The sequence below is a fragment of the Erpetoichthys calabaricus genome, chromosome 3, assembly GCF_900747795.2.
Source record: "Erpetoichthys calabaricus chromosome 3, fErpCal1.3, whole genome shotgun sequence".
Lineage (NCBI taxonomy): Eukaryota > Metazoa > Chordata > Cladistia > Polypteriformes > Polypteridae > Erpetoichthys > Erpetoichthys calabaricus.
The window spans coordinates 24720768-24739956 of record NC_041396.2 but is presented as its reverse complement, the minus strand read 5'-3'; the positions used below and the strand labels follow the sequence as shown (position 1 = coordinate 24739956).

The 19189-nt window shown below is 35.9% G+C and overlaps 2 protein-coding genes across 3 annotated transcripts in view; both read right to left on the bottom strand.

The window, feature by feature from the left end:
• The window catches only part of slc25a55a (solute carrier family 25 member 55a), a 640168-nt gene that overhangs the window by 411844 nt on the left and 209135 nt on the right, over positions 1-19189 (bottom strand). The gene's annotated exons all lie outside the window — the stretch shown is intronic.
• sycp1 (synaptonemal complex protein 1) overlaps positions 1-19189 on the bottom strand; it is an 85132-nt gene that overhangs the window by 64216 nt on the left and 1727 nt on the right. Inside the window, exons 3-7 of the mRNA XM_051924314.1 lie at positions 17186-17264; positions 15643-15689; positions 10489-10653; positions 9271-9338; positions 371-444 (exon numbers count right to left, since the gene is read on the bottom strand). Coding sequence (XP_051780274.1) covers positions 371-444; positions 9271-9338; positions 10489-10653; positions 15643-15689; positions 17186-17264 — 433 coding nt within the window. The remainder of the gene's footprint in view (positions 1-370; positions 445-9270; positions 9339-10488; positions 10654-15642; positions 15690-17185; positions 17265-19189) is intronic.

Sequence of the window (19189 nt, the reverse complement as noted above, 5' to 3'; positions counted from 1 at the left end):
AGTATGTGTAGTAAGTACATCTGGGTCTCAGTTTACAGTGGTCTCAACTTACAGCAATTATGCACTCATGAACGAGCACATAAAACCTTAATATTTTTCTTTTCCACTGATTTTCAATAATTTTCATCTAGTGACTTCTGTTTTACACCTATGAAAGTCAATTTTTTTCTGATGAAAACACAAATACTTGATTTACATTTTCAATAACTCTGCATAATTAAGAATATTGTACATTTCATAGATATGATATAATTTACCTAAGTGTTCTAAATAATGCTTTAAAATGTGAACAAAACTTAATATTATGACTAACAGATGTTCTGTATAGTAAAAAATAACAAAAACAATCACAAAAATCAGAAACACTTACAAATACTCATTTTCTTTGTGGATCTTTCAAATGTTTCCTTTAGCAAACTGCACAAGTGCCTTGTAGCATTGTTCCTGTATTTTAAAGAAATAAATCTGAAAATGTGTAAGGTGTAATACAAATACAACAGTTACTGTTTTTGTACATGTACAGATAATACATTATGCGCATTTTGAACAATTGTCTATGTCATTAATTACCAAGATGATTCCATGTATTGACTGGCACACCTTTATGTTAGAAGAGTCATATTTTAAACATACACAAAAATAGAAATATCAAATGTTTGCTTAAAGGAATATAATTCAATTTTAAGTTCAGTCAAACATTTCTAATGACAGCATGCATTTGTGTGTGATCCTTGTCTAATTAAAACACTTTAGTTTATTAAAAATTTAAGACAATCATTCTTATAACATTTTACACAATTCAAAGTAAAATGTTCAAAACAGAAAACTGTATACTTCTGGGATGGCTAAAAAAATCATATTATACAAACCAGTAAAGCATCAATACCTACAGTGCATCCGGAAAGTATTCACAGCGCATCACTTTTTCCACATTTTGTTATGTTACAGCCTTATTCCAAAATGGATTAAATTCATTTTTTTTCCTCAGAATTCTACACACAACACCCCATAATAACAACGTGAAAAAAGTTTACTTGAGGTTTTTGCAAATTTATTAAAAATAAAAAAACTGAGAAATCCCATGTACATAAGTATTCACAGCCTTTGCTCAATACTTTGTCGATGCACCTTTGACAGCAATTACATCCTCAAGTCTTTTTGAATATGATGCCACAAGCTTGGCACACCTATCCTTGGCCAGTTTCGCCCATTCCTCTTTGCAGCACCTCTCAAGCTCCATCAGGTTGGATGGGAAGCGTCGGTGCACAGCCATTTTAAGATCTCTCCACAGATGTTCAATCAGACTCAAGTCTGGGCACTGGCTGGGCCACTCAAGGACATTCACAGAGTTGTCCTGAAGCCACTCCTTTGATATCTTGGCTGTGTGCTTAGGGTCGTTGTCCTGCTGAAAGATGAACCGTCGCCCCAGTCTGAGGTCAAGAGCGCTCTGGAGCAGGTTTTCATCCAGGATGTCTCTGTACATTGCTGCAGTCATCTTTCCCTTTATCCTGACTAGTCTTCCAGTCCCTGCCGCTGAAAAACATCCCCACAGCATGATGCTGCCACCGCCATGCTTCACTGTAGGGATGGTATTGGCCTGGTGATGAGCGGTGCCTGGTTTCCTCGTAATGTGACGCCTGGCATTCACACCAAAGAGTTCAATCTTTGTCTCATCAGACCAGAGAATTTTCTTTCTCATGGTCTGAGAGTCCTTCAGGTGCCTTTTGGCAAACTCCAAGCGGGCTGCCATGTGCCTTTTACTAAGGAGTGGCTTCCGTCTGGCCACTCTACCATACAGGCCTGATTGGTGGCTTGCTGCAGAGATGGTTATCCTTCTGCAATGTTCTGCTCTCTCCACAGAGGACCTCTGGAGCTCTGACAGAGTGACCATCGGGTTCTTGGTCACCTTCCTGACTAAGGCCCTCCTCCCCTGATCACTCAGTTTAGATGGCCGGCCAGCTCTAGGAAGAGTCCTGGTGGTTTTGAACTTCTTCCACTTACGGATGATGGAGGCCACTGTGCTCATTGGGACCTTCAAAGCAGCAGAAATTTTTCTGTAACCTTCCCCAGATTTGTGCCTCGAGACAATCCTGTCTCGGAGGTCTACAGACAATTCTTTTGACTTCATGCTTGGTTTGTGCTCTGACATGAACTGTCAACTGTGGGACCTTATATAGACAGGTGTGTGCCTTTCCAAATCACGTCCAATCAACTGAATTTACCACAGGTGGACTCCAGTTAAGCTACAGAAACATCTCAAGGATGATCAGGGGAAGCAGGATGTACCTGAGCTCAATTTTGAGCTTAATGACAAAGGCTGTGAATACTTATGTACATGTGCTTTCTCAGTTTTTTTATTTTTAATAAATTTGCAAAACCTCAAGTAAACTTTTTTCACGTTGTCATTATGGGGTGTTGTGTGTAGAATTCTGAGGAAAAAAAAGAATTTAATGCATTTTGGAATAAGGCTGTAACATAACAAAATGTGGAAAAAGTGATGTGCTGTGAATACTTTCTGGATGCACTGTAATTATATTATTATTGCACAAGGAATATGACATGTTTAATGATACATTTGAGTTTAAAAAGTTCCTACTACAAAATCAAGTTATAACTTGCAAAGGTAAAATAAAAAGTAAAAGTCCAGGATTTGTTGAACCCAAGAATTGCTTTATTATATACCTATGCAAAACATTAAATTTATATGTAAAAAGTACCATTCTATCTGCAGTCTTCACAACACAAATTTCTTTGGCTTCTGTAAAAGTTTACTGGAAAGAGACCTTGACTGTATAATTTGACAGCTAAAATCTATGTCACATCCTTGCTAATAAGACACTCTTTCACGGGTCAGCATCCACTCAAAGAATCTGTTCAAATACTGCTACTCAGCAGCAGAGTCAAAACGAAGCGTATAAGATATCAAAGTTTTTTTGTTGGTGGTTTGGTTTGGGAAATATTTTTTACAAAATTAAATAATGGCACAAATGAATAAATATATTCTGAAATGTGATAACTAAATACATGTAAATAATACAAAATCATAGGTATGCATAAATTATTAAGTGTGTCATAAAATGTATGCTTATTATTTATGTATTTATTAATTTCCTTTATTTATTTCAGTGAAACCACAAGCAAAATGAAATGTGCCTTAAAATGAACACTGTCATTTTCATATTTGAAAGTTGACAGGATGGGCTTTAGTCATCATTTGCCACATTTATCAAAGACAGTTCAGACGCAGTGTTGAGAAAATTGATTAATTCAAAGGTTTCTGAAGTAGCTGATTTGCGCAATAATTTTAGACAAATTTTCTTGCACATGTCTTCCATGTAACAACACAGTCACAATTTTCAGCATGTTCTGCATGCCTTGGGAATTTTGTGACTCATAAGCACATATAAACTACAGGCGGAGTGGTAGCTCTGAGGCTAGGGATCTGCACTGGCAATCAGAAGGTTGCCAGTTCGAATCCCGTAAATGCCAATAGAGACTCTACTCTGCTGGGCCCTTGAGCAAGGCCCTTAACATGCAATTGCTGAGTGCTTTGAGTAGTGAGAAAAGCGCTATATAAATGCAAAGAATTATTATTATGTATGCAGACTTTCTGCTACCACCTTACATTCTGCGAGTATGGTATGTAAGCATTAATTTAGCACTGTTATACAAATGCAGCTGTCTATAAATATAACCCTCTACCTGTACCTTTTGGTCATGCTGTAACAGACTACTGTTATGGATACTCCCTCTTCAGCATGTTTTTGCAAGAAAAAAAAAAGGATGCAGATGGACAAGCTTATCTCCTGTCTGATTACTGAATCAAAAAAGGATTAACAAGACTTGTCCTGATAGAGAATAATTTTATTTCTTCTAATTAATATGTCTGAGTTCTTTAAACTATTTCAGCCGACAGTCATAGCAGAGCAATGAAGATAGCTTAAACTGCCCGGTGCAACTCATCCCAAGACACTTTGTAAATCATATGTGAACCTTTCCCATTGAAAACAATAGTGAGTCAAAAGGTGGCCAACTGCAACCTAAAATGGATTAGGAAACTGTAGACTAGTGGCTTTTATACAGTCACATTAACAAGTCATGAATAATGACATCAAGGAAATGTGACCCTAGAAAAAAAGGAATAATGTTCTGACAAAAGGACCACAAAATGGTGGTATTGAAAATAAAATAATAAATCTTAGAAAAAACTGAGCACCACTAACAAAGATAGAATTTCAATCAGCATGATCTCAAGCATTGAAAAAGTACTAACAAATCTAGAAAGCATTCCTAAAGCAATACAAAAACAGCCCAAAATAATATTTAATAGGTGTCTGTGTTGAGTTACATCATTGACGTCTTATTTTTTTTCCAGAGTTTGGAACTGTATAGTCAACATGTCAGATAGGTACTTTCAAGATTATGGGGCAACAATTTGTAATAGTAAAGAAATTTAACGATGTATCAATCAACAATTTGTTTTGAACATGGAGGAGCCAAAAATGTGCAAGCAGGTTGATTTTGTCTTTAACAAAGAAAACTTCATTTTCTGTTCAAAAACAAGTTTATAAGTGTGTGACGCAGGATTAGAAATTTGCCAGGCTAATACGTTGGATGTTAGCATGACTGCAGAAATCGCATTCTAAAACACCCTGTCTAAATTTACCTTCAGATTTAGTTTGTATTTCACAATGTTACATAGTTTGTTATAAATTTACAAGCATTATTGTAAGAAAAATTCACTACTATAGTACACATTGTAAACTATTTTAAAAAACTGCTAAAAACCCATTACTTTAACATGGCTTTGTCACAGCTTCATTTTAGTGTAGCCCTGATATTCTGTATATGCATTTAATTGTCATTTTTTTCATGGCTCCAAAATCCGTACTAACCCCTACTTATTCTGCTGTTCTCATCCCGGTTTTCTGTGGTGGCGATCTGCGCCACCAGCACCTGATCAAAGAATTGTGCAGTCCCTACATTGATGGATTGAAAGCCAGAGGTCCACATGACCATCATCATCTAATTCTTCCACGTGAAGCCTGAAAACCATGAGGACTGATTGAGATCATTTATGTTAGGTAGAATGCCTAGTGGGGGCTGGGCGGTCTCAAGGCCTTGGAACCCCTGCAGATTTTGTTTTATTCTCCAGCCCTCTGGAGTTTTTTGTTTGTTTGTTTTTCTGTCCTCCCTGGACATTGGATCGTACTTTATTCTTTGTTAACTGATATTGGCTAATTTTTATATATTTTTTTTTCTTTTTTCATCTTGTAAAGCACTTTGAGCTACATCATTTGTATGAAAACGTGCTATAGAAATAAAGGTTGTTGCTTATGTGTTACTCCCTAATGCTTCAAACCCCTGTGTAAGTATTACTTTCACCACCTTTAATTCTCCTTCAGTTGCACTTAAAAGGTATGCTGCATCTCCAAATAAATTTCAAATGCAATTATACATGCAAGCAGAAGTTTTAAAAATAAAGAACAAAGCATTTAATACAGCAAAATGTAATTTATATGATGGAGAAATTTCAAGGTTGAGGTTCTGTTTCTATAAACTTAACTGGGTCACTAGTTGATACAGAGATTCTCTCTTTTTTCTTTTTTTTTGAAGGCCAGCATTTTCAAGTAAAACCTTTGTTGAAGCTTCAGTTTTCATATGTGTCTTGCTAAGTAGCAGTGTATGTGTCACAAGAATGCCATGACTTACACATATACAGTGGGTAAAAAACAAGTCAAAATTATATATACATGGTGTAATGTTTAGGTGCATTTGGGGACTTAGTTAACTGATATTAAAGTTGGTTCATATTACAGTGATCCCTCGCTATATCGCGCTTCGCCTTTCGCGGCTTCACTCCATCGCGGATTTTATATGTAAGCATATTTAAATATATATCGTGGATTTTTCGCTGCTTCGCGGGTTTCTGCGGACAATGGGTCTTTTAATTTCTGGTACATGCTTCCTCAGTTGGTTTGCCCAGTTGATTTCATACAAGGGACGCTATTGGCAGATGGCTGAGAAGCTACCCAGCTTACTTTCTCTCTCTCTCTCTTGCGCTGACGTAGGGGGGTGTGAGCAGGGGGGCTGTTCGCACACCTAGACGATACGGACGCTCGTCTAAAAATGCTGAAAGATTATCTTCGCGTTGGTATCTTTTGTGCAGCTGCAGCTGCTTCCTGAAATGACATGCTGAACGGTGCTTCGCATACTTAAAAGCACGACGGGCAAGTATTGATTTATTTAATCTGTCTCTCTCTTTCTCTGCTCCTGACGGAGGGGGTGTGAGCTGCCGCCTTCAACAGCTTTGTGCCGTGGTGCTTCGCATACTTAAAAGCAAACAGCCCTATTGATTTGTGTGCTCCTTTGAAGAGGAAGATATGTTTGCATTCTTTTAATTGTGAGACTGAACTGTCATCTCTGTCTTGTCTTGGAGCACAGTTTAAACTTTTGAAAAAGAGACAAATGTTTGTTTGCAGTGTTTGAATAACGTTCCTGTCTCTCTACAACCTCCTGTGTTTCTGCGCAAATCTGTGACCCAAGCATGACAATATAAAAATAACCATATAAACATATGGTTTCTACTTCGCGGATTTTCTTATTTCGCGGGTGGCTCTGGAACGCAACCCCCGCGATGGAGGAGGGATTACTGTATGCTTTTTACTTACTTCATCAAGGAGTCACTTAACACATTTGTCTATTAAAAATTTTTGTAACAATAAAACATTCAAAAATAAGTGATTAATTGTAGTTTCTTTTTTATAATAAAAGGAATCCTATAAATACCCTAATGCAATAAACCACAGTCTTCTCGTTCTTTGTGTTAAATAATACTACACCACTCATTTACACACTAAATGCCTTCTATAATATATAAAAACATTTTAAAGTCACTTCTTTTCAATGATCCCACAGTACAGTGGGGAAAGGATTTCTTACTTAATATTTCTGAAAAGGACTGGAAGGTAGCTATGCACAGAATTCACTCTAGCTCCATATGCACAAAGCATATAATTATTCAACTTAAAATCTTTAATCAAGCACATCTATCTCATTTAAAATTGTCCAAAATGTTTCCAGCCTCACAGGGACACAAGTTTTGGGAATGTACCAAATTAAAATCATTCTGGAACAAAATTCTTAAATGCCTATAAGACACCCCGGTGTCACAATGACTCCAAATCTATTAAGAGCTGCCTCTGGTGTAGTCCCAGATGGGTTTAAAGTGGAGAAGGACATATAAACTGTAATTGCCTTTAACTCACTACTAACATGTAGACTTATCTTCCTCAACTGGAAGAGTCCTAGCCCACCTCTATGAAGTCAGTGGGTAACTGATTTTATGTACTATTTGAAACTGTAAAAAATAAAATTCTCACTTAAGAGGATCTGTTTACAACTTTTTAAAAACCTGGCAGGATCTAATGAATAACATTTTAGAATAAGCATTTATATTGGGGAAAAGGATTATCTTCCCTCTTTTCTACTTTTAAAGTTTTACTCTGGTTGTTGGCTTTCTCTTGGATGGGGGATGAATTTAGTTTTGTTAACTTGACTTGATTGTATGGAATGTTACTTGCTTTTAATAAAATCAATAAGAAATGAAATCTTATACTGCATCAAAAATAAGTGAAAGTTCTAAATGAAAATTAACAAAGTTGTACTGATGACACTGCAGATTCGCCAATGGTTTTCAACAGAAGATTTCAAAATTTCAAAACTTTGAACAGCACATTTTGCTTTGAGAGATCTCCACAAAACTTTCCTGAAGAACAAGTATGCCATATTTCAACAAAACTGGTCCACTGAAGGCAGAGTTCTTTCGTGCAGACAGACTTGGCTATCGCAATAGGTGCTGCACATATTATATTAAAAAAAAAAACAAAAAAGAAAACATTTTACTAATACAGAAAAAGCACATATACTACAAGTATTCATATATATATCTTTTGGTGGTATTGCATTACTGTTACTGTATTGATGAGATGTGTAATTAAACATTTTATTCTACTATAAACACATGCAAATAAACTTGATACACCTATCTGAACCTAAAATCCCAAGATCAGACAGTGCTCCCCTACTGGGCAAGAAATAAATTCTGATTCCCTTCCTTGACTACTTTATCATGAAAGCTTCTCTCAGCACTGTGTACCAGGGAGGACACTGAAAGTCTTCAGAGCAAAACCTTATCTGTTATAGGTAGGAGAAGGAACAGACTGATTTGTGATAGAGGTCAAAAATAATTTGTAAAAAAAAAAACAGCCCGCTTCTAACAAATGAGTTCAGCTAAGCTAGATATTTATTTCAGTTAACAAGAATTAGAATTTGTCTGCAACTTTCATTTCAACTGATATTACAATTTTTCAAACAATATGTATATGTTGTTGGCTAAATATTACAACTTTTTTAAGAGTTATCATTAGATTTAATATATATCAGTAAAACAATAATTTGCCATGGCATGTTACATAAAACTGTATTGTTACCGTATATTTTTTTTGTTGAAAAAGCAGCATCATTCTTTTCTTTCTAATAAAAGTGCTTATATTGGTTCTCAGGATAAGCCTACAGTAGCAGTCAAACTCAAGGTGCTTAGACTCTTTGAAAGCAGCCTGCTTTATTATTAATATTTTAAAATGTTACCTATGGCCTATGATAACTGTTAATCTACTCAAAGACTCATTTAAATGTATGCTTCATACATACACTGTATCCATGTTATAATTTACATTTACACCTGGAACTAAAGTCCATGTTTAGTGTCTGCTCACGCTTATCTGCAGAGCGCAGCACACCACAGTTACTGACCTGGAGTTAAAACAGAATTTGACGGCCTATAATAACCCAACAAGAAAAAGTGAAAAGAAGGTGACATGTCACACACACTACCATAAACAACTTTAGTTTTTTAGCATCACTCCAAATATGTGAAAGTACTGATGTAAAAAAAAAATTCATTACAGTGCTTATATTTAACAGATTTTCTTTGTGAAAAATACTATAACTTCATACAATATCTACTGAAGACACTAAGTTAAAGATAATGTCATATTCCACATGTATTTGCAATTATTTGCATTCATATATTAAGCTTAATTTCCATTTTGTACTATGATGCAAATCTGTATGTGTGTATGTACACATTATTTAAAAATTTATATAAATCACCCATCTCTTGTATGAAAGCATTAAATGTAAGGATCTTAGCAATTTTGTGTAATATAAACCTAAAATATTAATTCACATAACAGAAAAAGAGCCTACTTTATTTTTTGATCTTTATTTTCACTGATCACTTCTTCCAACTTCATTCCCAGACGCTCAATTTCAAACTAAAATAAAGAAGAAAATTACTGCTATATACACACATTAAGCCCATAATATTGACAAGACAATACAAGACTGGTTATTCAGTTTTTAAAGAAATACACATTAAGTACATGATAACCCAACACTAAACTAATCTGTTAAAGGCCAACAGTGCAAACTCTTTCAGCAATAACAGGCATACAGTAATTAAGGTTCTCAGGAATAGCCAATATAAGCTTGAAAAAAGGCAAGACCAGGGAGGGGGAGAAAGAGAGCAAGCTATCTCTAATCTATTCTTTTAATCCTTCTAATTATAATTACCAATGTAACAACAGACTGCATGGCAATAACCCCTGGGAAAATCTGAAATTAAGGTCAAAGCTGTCTCACTTTTGGTTAAGACTACAAAATGACATCAAAAATTCAGGATCAATGTCTCCAAGATGGGACAGTTAATTTTGTGAGCTGGAATGTTAAAGGCCTGAATCACAAATTAAAAAGAAAGAAAGCATTCTCTCACTTAACAAGTCTAAACGCTAAAATAGTATTTTTACAGGAGACCCACTTATTAAGCAAGGATCAGTTCCAGCTGCAAAAAGACTGGACTGGCCAAATGTTCCATTCCAGCTTTACAAAAAAAAAAAAAAAAAAAAAAAAAAAACTAGAGGTGTGGGAATTCTCATACATAGAACAGTCTGGCACTACCAGAATTACTAGTTGCTATAAAGTCACTTCAGAGTGGGAAAGCAGCAGGCCCCGATGGCTACCCTGCCTAATTTTATAAGAAGTTCTCCACTCAGCTAGCTCCCCTCCTATTAGCAACATTCACAGAAGCTAGAGACAATACAATTCTACCTCAAACTTTCCGTCAAGCATTAATCACTGTCTTTCCTAAACAGAGTAAGGACGAAAAAAGGCAAGATAAATAACAACAACAACAATAATAATAATAATAGCTGGCTGTTCAAATCTGCGTTTAGTGCTCCCCTCAGCCTGAAAACTCAGTTCTGAGCAGTTTAATCTCAAGAAGTCATGTGTGTCATATGTTCCTTATCTACAGAATGTTAACAGGATGGGCTTGGTAAAATACAAGTTAAATTGCAATGCAAGAGGTATACCAGAAACATTTATATTAATGGTAAAAAAGATGTTAAAAAATAAATTAATATTTACATGGAATTCCTGAATGGTTTTGTATTGTGTCTCAATTGTTTTTTTATTTTCTTGAATTGTCTTTTCCTTCAGTTGAGTTTCATATTCTGTGTTAACTTTCCACCTCTTTATCTTCTCCATTTCCTGATATAATTTACTATAAAGCTGACCAACATTTTCAACATTCTAAAGAAAGAAAAAGGGAAACCACATTAAGTACATTATATTTAAAAAATAAAGTCAGTTGTAATTTTTTACATACAATATCTATACTTTATTATGTACATACAGTAGGTAAAGATGAAATGATGGTAATATGAGAGAAAGAAAATGTAGGATACTTTGTCTGTATCCTTAAACAACCAATATTGCATGAATACATTTTGTAGGTAAAGTAATTATAGATGAAGATACTTCATACATTGGTTGCATATGTGTGCACACTATTTAATGCTCCAAGTGAGATTCCTTCTGCTTTCAATACAACAGTCTGTTGGGATGGGTGTTTTTGGAAATGTACAGTATTACACTATTCTTTGCAGCAGAGTTTAGGTTCAGTGAAATTTAGAGGGATCTGCTATACAAGTCTCTCTTCAGGAGACATTAACAAATATAATGATTTTCCTTTCTTTAAGACAGTGGTTCGGTTTTCTGTGTGCTTCAAATTGGTCATATTAAATCCAATCCTTTACCTTCAGCTCACTGGGTCTAGCAACAGGTTTTTCTCTAAAACAGAACCATATTACAGAGATAATATGTTTTTATCTATGTCATTAATGCTTTAAAGCCATCAACAAGACTGATTCAAAGTGTTGTGTTTCTTGGTAGATAATGAAATGGTCAGTCAGTATCCAACCTGCTATATCCTAAAGCAGGGTCACGGGGGTCTGCTGGAGCCAAACCCAGCCAACACAGGGCGCAAGGCAGGAACAAATCCTGGGCAGGGTGCCAGCCCACCACAGAACACACACACACACCCACCCACACACACAGACCAAGCACACACAAGGGACAATTTAGGATCGCCAATGCACCTAACCTGCATGTCTTTGGACTGTGGGAGGAATCCCACACAGACATGGGAAGAACATGCAAACTCCACAAAGGGAGGACCTGGGAAGCGAACGCGGGTCTCCTTACTGCGAGGCAGCAGCGCTACCACTACGTCACCGTGCCGCCCTTAATGAAATGGTCCGTATCCAAAATATGCATTCAATTTTTAAAATAAAATTATCAAACAGGTCTGTTTTTGGTACTCTGCATTTAATAAAACAGTTTGTAAGTTCATTAAGAATAATATGTAACTGCATTAAATAAACTTAGTGATGTGGAGCAGAGTTTTTTTAGTCAACTCCCAAAAACAAACAGAAACTTTTAAGTTTTTATCTTCACTTCTGTTTACTACTCATGTTTAATATGTTAATAACCATACACATCACCGGCAGCCCATGAGTTACGAAAGAGCTCCATTCCTGCTAACATATGTAACCTAATCTTGTATGTAAGTTCAAACTTCCATTGGAAATTTCTGTTAATGGAAATATTGGCAAAAATACGGAATGCTTTATTTATTTTACAAGAAAACATTTCAAACTTATGAATACAATTGCAGTTAAGTTATATTACTGTCCTGTGTAATCACGTAACACAAATAAATTCAAATAAACTACAGATATAGTATAGTAAGTTGACTTTATGCTTAAACATTCAGCAATTTTAATAATGAAGCAGTAGCACATAAAGCTGGAAAATACTAAGGATGGAATGAAAAGCTACCACTAACTATTGATCCCTCAGGAGAGTCTTACTGTATTTGCTGAGGGACTGCTAAAACTGTAACTTACCCCTCCTAGTAAATCTATTACCTGAGAAAACATGACTAGGACAGAATTTAGGACACAGAGTTATGAACTACATATTCTTCCTCTCACCAGCTACATGGACAGCTACTTACTTGTGATAGAGCTTATTGTATGGCTGCGCATGTTACCGATGCTAAGAGATCACTGAATTTAACTTCCAACTCCCTGCAGTTATACTCCGAGAGACATAAAGCTACAAAGAAAACTCGAGATGCTAGGAACCACAAGAAGCAAGTTCTGCTGCCCCAGTTAAACAACCAACAACTGATCAATTTGCTTAGCTGTAACTGAGCTTACTGCAAGGATGCACAAGTTGCCTGGTACACTGAGAAACACATGCACATGAAAATGTAAAATGATTGAAAATAGTATAAAGGCCTTATGGTGCTGTACTATTCTTTACCCTTTGCGATGACAGTTATTTATTCAGCTGTTTGAAAAAACAGTTTGTTTCTTTTGTAAGTTAAACAATAAAAATTAATTGAATTCAATTTATTGAAATGAACTTAACTCAAAACCTGCCTGCATATATCCAGTATACTGTATATATGGGGCAGTTACTGAATAATGGACTAGTAACACAAGTAACCTGTTCATCTATAAATATTTGCATCAATATGCAAATATTAGGGAAAGATATTCTTGCTCCATCTTTCCTCTGAAAAGGTACCTCAATTTGATAAAACATGTATGAGACTAAACACACTCATTTTAAAATAAAATTAAATAAGACGCGTATAGATGGTCTACCCTCCATCTTACTTTAGCAGGAAGAATTAAAATGATGAAGATGAATATCCTCCCTAAGCTTCTGTTCCTATTTCAAAACATCCCCATTAACAAATCTTTTTTTAAGAAATAAGATTCAATCATAACCTCATTTATTTGGAATTCGAATCCATGCATTCAAGAGGCGACACTACAACGACCTAAATCAGAAGGTTGCATGGCTCTACCTAATTTTCAATTTTATTACTGGGATGCAAACATACAAGCTATAAAAATCTGGACATTGACACAAATAGATGAACACACACTAGGTTGGTCTGCAATAGAAATGAAATCCTGAAGCACTTCTTTATATTCCTTGCTTTGTACACCAGTAAATACAAGGTATCATCAATATACTAACAATCCATTTCAACCCATTTGTCCTTCATTCACTCAGAATATGGAATCAATTTTTGGAAGTACTTTAAGTTAGAGAATATTTTATCGTGGCACCGCTATATGATAAGCACCTTTTTCCACCCTCTCGAACTTAAAGAGCTTTTAATGCTTGGAAAACGTATGGGATTAAATCATTTAGAGATTTGTATATGAATAATGTCCTTGCATCCTAAGAACAATTACACTCCAAATTTTATCTCCCTGTGGTGTAGTGGGTCCACAGCTCATGTCCAAAGGGGCAGTTTTAAAATAAATAATCACCGAACTTGTGGTTAAGCGAGGGGGCGTGATGGTGTGGCCGAGCGGTTCCCAAAGTGATTCATGATGCGGGCAATTCTCGCTTAAGTGCACAGGTGAGGAGTCGTTCACATCTGTAATTGTTCCCGGGAGCTGCTGATTGTCACAGCTGATCCACGTTCCCATAATATATAGAAGCGCAAGGCGGCTAGCAGGAGGTAAATTAAAAAATGAGAAAAGAAAGAGAAAGAGCCGGAGGTTGCATGGAAAAAGGAGGCAAGAAGCAGCGAGGAGAGAGAAACGGTGTGAGCGAGAGGGAAGGAGAGCGAGCGAGCGAGAGAGAGCAGGCAGGCAGCTGGGAGGTGAGTCCCTGCCGAAAAGTGTTTGGCCGACACTCGGTGGGGCTGAAGGAAGCGGTCGCTCCAGCTGAGCGATCAAGGAGCTGGAGTGACCGGTGACGATGACGACTGGCTGTCGAAAGGCAGCGGCAGTCGAGGAGGCTTTGGGCTTGTTTATCCCCAGCGTGAGCGCCCTGGCCGCTGGGGAAATAACCCAAGTCTCAGTCTGGATTGGAGCCCGACGTAGCCAGGAATCGGAGGGCTACCGGACCAGAGTGGAAGGCAGCTGCACCTGCAGGTAGGCAACTATCCTGTTGCGAAGCCCGATGGGAGAAGCAGGAGAGCCGCCAGGTGGAAAAGGTAGAAAGAAGGCACCGTGCTTTGGATATTTTAAAGAGACTGCTTCATGCCATAGTTTTAACCTCGTTTTTTTTTTTTAAAAAGAGTTTTCCTATTGTGTTTTTTTAGACCTCCACTCATCACTCGTTTTTATGGATTATCTATTTATTGCAGATTTTTCGAGAGACACCGCACTATTTATTTGGACATTGTTTTGATTTGTTGTTTTTAATAAAAGCACTTTGCACTTTTTACACCATCCCCTTGTTTTATTGTTATGCCACACTGCCAAGCTCATCGGTGACATTACCGACGGTGTCGGGTTGAAGAGCTCCCAAAAGCAAGAAGGGAGCATGGAGCAGAACCCGCATCGTCACACTCCCATCAACACAATTTTTCCACTATCTCCAGATTAGAAACTTTGTTAAATGAAATCTGCCACCTATTTCTATTCCACAACAGATACTGATCAGTCTTAGGGACTCAGACAGCATTTCTATAATATATAAAAACATTTTAAAGTCCCTTTCTTTTAAAGATCCCGAGTGCACAGTGGGAAAAGGATCTCTTACTCAACATTTCAGAAAGGTAGCCACGCACAGAATTCACTCTAGCTTCATATGCGCAAAACATTCAATAATTCAACCTGCGAATGTTGCAATCGAGCATGTACCAAATTAACATTATTCTGGACAAAAATTTTTAAATGCCTATCAGACAGCCTTGGTGTCAAAATCCCTCCTAATCCATTAACAGGTGTGTTTGGTGTACTTCTAGGTGGTCTTAAAGTGATGAAAGACAAACAAACTGCAATTTCCTTTACTTCACTACTAACATGTAGACTTGTCTTGCTCAACTAGAAGAATCCTAACCAACCTCTTTCAAGTCAGTGAGTAACTGATGTTATATACTATATGAAATTGGAAAAAATCTCATTCTCACTTAGAGGATCTATTCAAAACTTTGTTATTTTGTTATAAAATTTTAGAATAAGCAGTTATATTAGTGGGGAAAGACTTCTTTACTCCTCTTCACTACTATTTAACAGTTTTCCTCTGGTTGTTCCTCTCTTTCTCATGGGTGGGGGTTGATTTGATGTTAGTTTTGTTAAGTTTGACTTGATTGTATGGAATATATGCTTTTAATAAATTCAATAAAAAAAAAAAACAAACAAAATATATATTATATATATATATATATATATATATAAAATAAACACTGCATTTTACCTGAATCTCTTTTACTGGAAGAACATGCAACTTCTTAATGACAGGATCTAAAACAAAATAACAATGTTATGCACGTTTTATTACAAACAAATCAAAATTGGCTCATTTGAACTGAAGGAGAAACACAAGAATGCTTTGTATAATATTTTACAAATAATTCAGAATATTGACTTCAATATTTTATATTGGGTTTATTTTTTTTTTTTTGTAACGATTTGTATGGATATTGGCATATATCTATGTGCTCTGAAAAAATAGGGGCATCTTTTTCACTTGCTGTTGGTGATGGCTTTAAAGGAGTAAGCATATAAATAAATAAAAAAAAAAATACTTATAAAACCAATGGATAGAACGCATGGAAACCCAATTTTAAGGATTCGCACAACAACAGAACATTTAAAACTATGGCAACGAAATTAATTGGTTCGATTGTTTTCACAGGTCCACAAAATATATTTAAATCACAATGATGCATATGAATGAGAAACAGAAAGAAAACCAAATTAAATAAACAATTATTAACCAGAGATGAATAGTATCAAATATGTTACTCCTATTGAAAGTGTTCAGTTTTTGCATCATCCATTTCAGTGCTTAGGACACTACTCCTGTCACTTTTAAAAAATGCTGTTTATAAAAGAAGCAGTGACGACTGTATCCATATGAATAGCTTCCTCTGCACTGCTTATGCAAGGTGGCAATATTTATGAAAGAGAATTAATTGAGAAGATGGCAAGGAGACATCCAAATTTATGCTGGGGCCATAACTCAGAAAATTATAATTAAATAATCAAATTTCAGGACATGTAGTCAAAATCACTGTCAAAGACCAAAGTTAAGTTGTAAGCCAAAATGGAAACACTTAGCCAGAGACAAGAAAGAGGAGACATTAGTTATAATCAGAAGGGAGGAAAAAATTGACATAACCAATAAATTAAAAACTAACAATATCAAGTAATAGTTTTTTTTTCTTTTACTTTTGTGAATCCAGTCTTGGATAAAGAGAGATATGTGGCACCAAATTTTAAAACTTTGTGTTAGTGATGTCATGACGTGCAACCTCGGGAATCGACATCCGAACAAAGGAACATCATGTCCAAGCAACCAGTCTCCATTCATGTATAATTTTGCCGTTTTTAAATTTTACATGCTGAGAATTCAATTATATATCCTATTCACAAACATATTTTGGCATAATTAAATTACTCCATCCACTTTATTTGATCCCAGTTTTTCCACAAGACTGTTGAAATTCAGAACCTTCTCTTGATAGTAATGAACATGAGGCAGGAAACAACAATTGAAGGGTACCACTCACTGTAAGGCATACTTATGCAGACATCATGAGATGAGATAAGTGAGATGAACCCTCATATTTGTAGCAGAACTGTCCCCAAATATTTGAGATTAAAATATTTTATATTTAAAATGTATCACTTTAATATGTATGAAAATACATGTTAAATTATGGGGGCTATATGTACATTTATAAATATATGTTGTTTTTCAAATAAATTATTAAATTTCCAAACTTTTACTTTACCTGGATTTGAAAGTTTAGTAGGTCCTGCTTTTAGAAATGGTACAGCAGCCTCTTTTTTCTCTGAGTATTTGCTTACAGCCTGTGAAAATTAAAATAATAAATATGCAATATATGGTTATAAGGTATCTCAGTGGTGACCATAATAAAATCTGTTAAGCAGAAAACAACAGTAATACTATGAACACATTTTCGTTCATCAGTCAAACAGAAACACACGCACATAAACAAAATACAGATCAAAGAGGAATATACAAAATGTATTATTTTGTATACTGAGTACTGAGTCATGAATAGGTTTGTGCTGCCCTTGCCCGTTTATACAAATAGAGAGTAATTTTATACATCACAAATTAGGCTTTTATCACCTTTCACTTATTTTCAGGTCATACTCTTTTCACTACTTGGCTCTTGTCAAATTTATTTTACAAACTAATCATAACCCATGTGTCCATTTTTCCCAAGCCACTTCTCTAGGGTAGGGTCGTGGGCAGATGCAGCCTGTTCCAGCAATTAAAGGGTGGAATGCAGAAACAGCACCTGGACTTGTGCCACTGCATGGCAGTGTAAACACCCCCTCCCCCCAAATACACTCACTAGGGACAATTTAGCAAAGGCAATTCACCTAACCTGCATGTCTCTGGACTGTGGAAGGAAACCAGTGCACCCAAAGGAACCTGTATGGACATGGGGAGAACATGTAAACTACATGTTGGGAAATCCTGGGACCCAAACCCCAGATTACAGTTGTTATCCTTGCACCACCATGCTGCACCACTTTACATAAATTTTAGAACATAAAATATTTAATAAACAAAACACATTATTTACATCATCAAGCATCATACACCTTTGATAGTGAAAATGTAGGCAGCAGTGAAGATCAATATTATTCAGTGCATCAGTGTAGTCTGTGTATTTAATAAGCTTTGAACTCATATAAATAGGCAAATTATGAAATATTTTTCCATACACTAAATATCTATATTTACGTAGTTTAGTATATTTATAGAATACTTACCTGTACTCATTTTTATTATTAGTAGTAGTAGGAGTAGCAGTATTAGTAGCAGTAGTAGTATCACTACACTGCACTGCTTGTTTTTCCTTTTTATAATGCATTACTTTCCTTCTGTTCTCATTCTTGTGTTATATCTGAAAAAGCATTTCTTGTCTTCACAAAGTTCTTTTTTTTCCCCAGAGATTTCTAGAAAAGGGATGGTGATGCTCCTAGTTAAATACTGATTGATTTATTGTTTTTTTGAACCCCTAAATGACTGGACCAAGGACACAGTGGAGCATCACAACTACTGACCTTCTTAAGTCTGAACTTTTGAATTGTCTATAACCTTCCAACTTTACATGTCTTCTTATGATGCTGTTAGATTGTACAGACAACAGCTAGAGCACTGGTCACCTAACTGCTACTTTCAGCGCTGTTCAGCCCTTTTTTGTGGGTCTCCAGACGCAGCCTGACTGTGGGTTTATATGTTGAAATATTCTGCAAAGCAACCTAAGCATAAATTTATTATTTTCTCCATGACTGACTGGTGTTGTTATTTTGGCGCTGTTGTTACTTTGCGATGACACTGTAAATAGAAATACTTTTCTGCAGTGCGATTCTCAGCTTTGAACCTGGACTATATGTTGAGTAAACATTCCCCATTGTTAAGTATGCTGAACCTGCATTTTTTCTCTCCAAGTGTTACTAAACCCCATCTCAAACATGTGCACCTAAATTTACAAACTACAAGGTCAATACAAAAACATTCTGATACACTTTTAAGAGTAATAATATTATCACCTTGGACATTCCTGTTAACAAACATATTCTCCCAATTTCTCATCTTCATAAAAGCTTTTATCTTGTTCCAGTGAGGTATCCTCTCTTAATCCTAGGTCTAACCTTACTGGAAGCAGTATTTGTGACTATTGCCCTACTACATTAATTGGAAAAGTAAGGTACTACCTAAAGTTTTGTAGAGGATCTTAAAGGTAAAGGCTAAG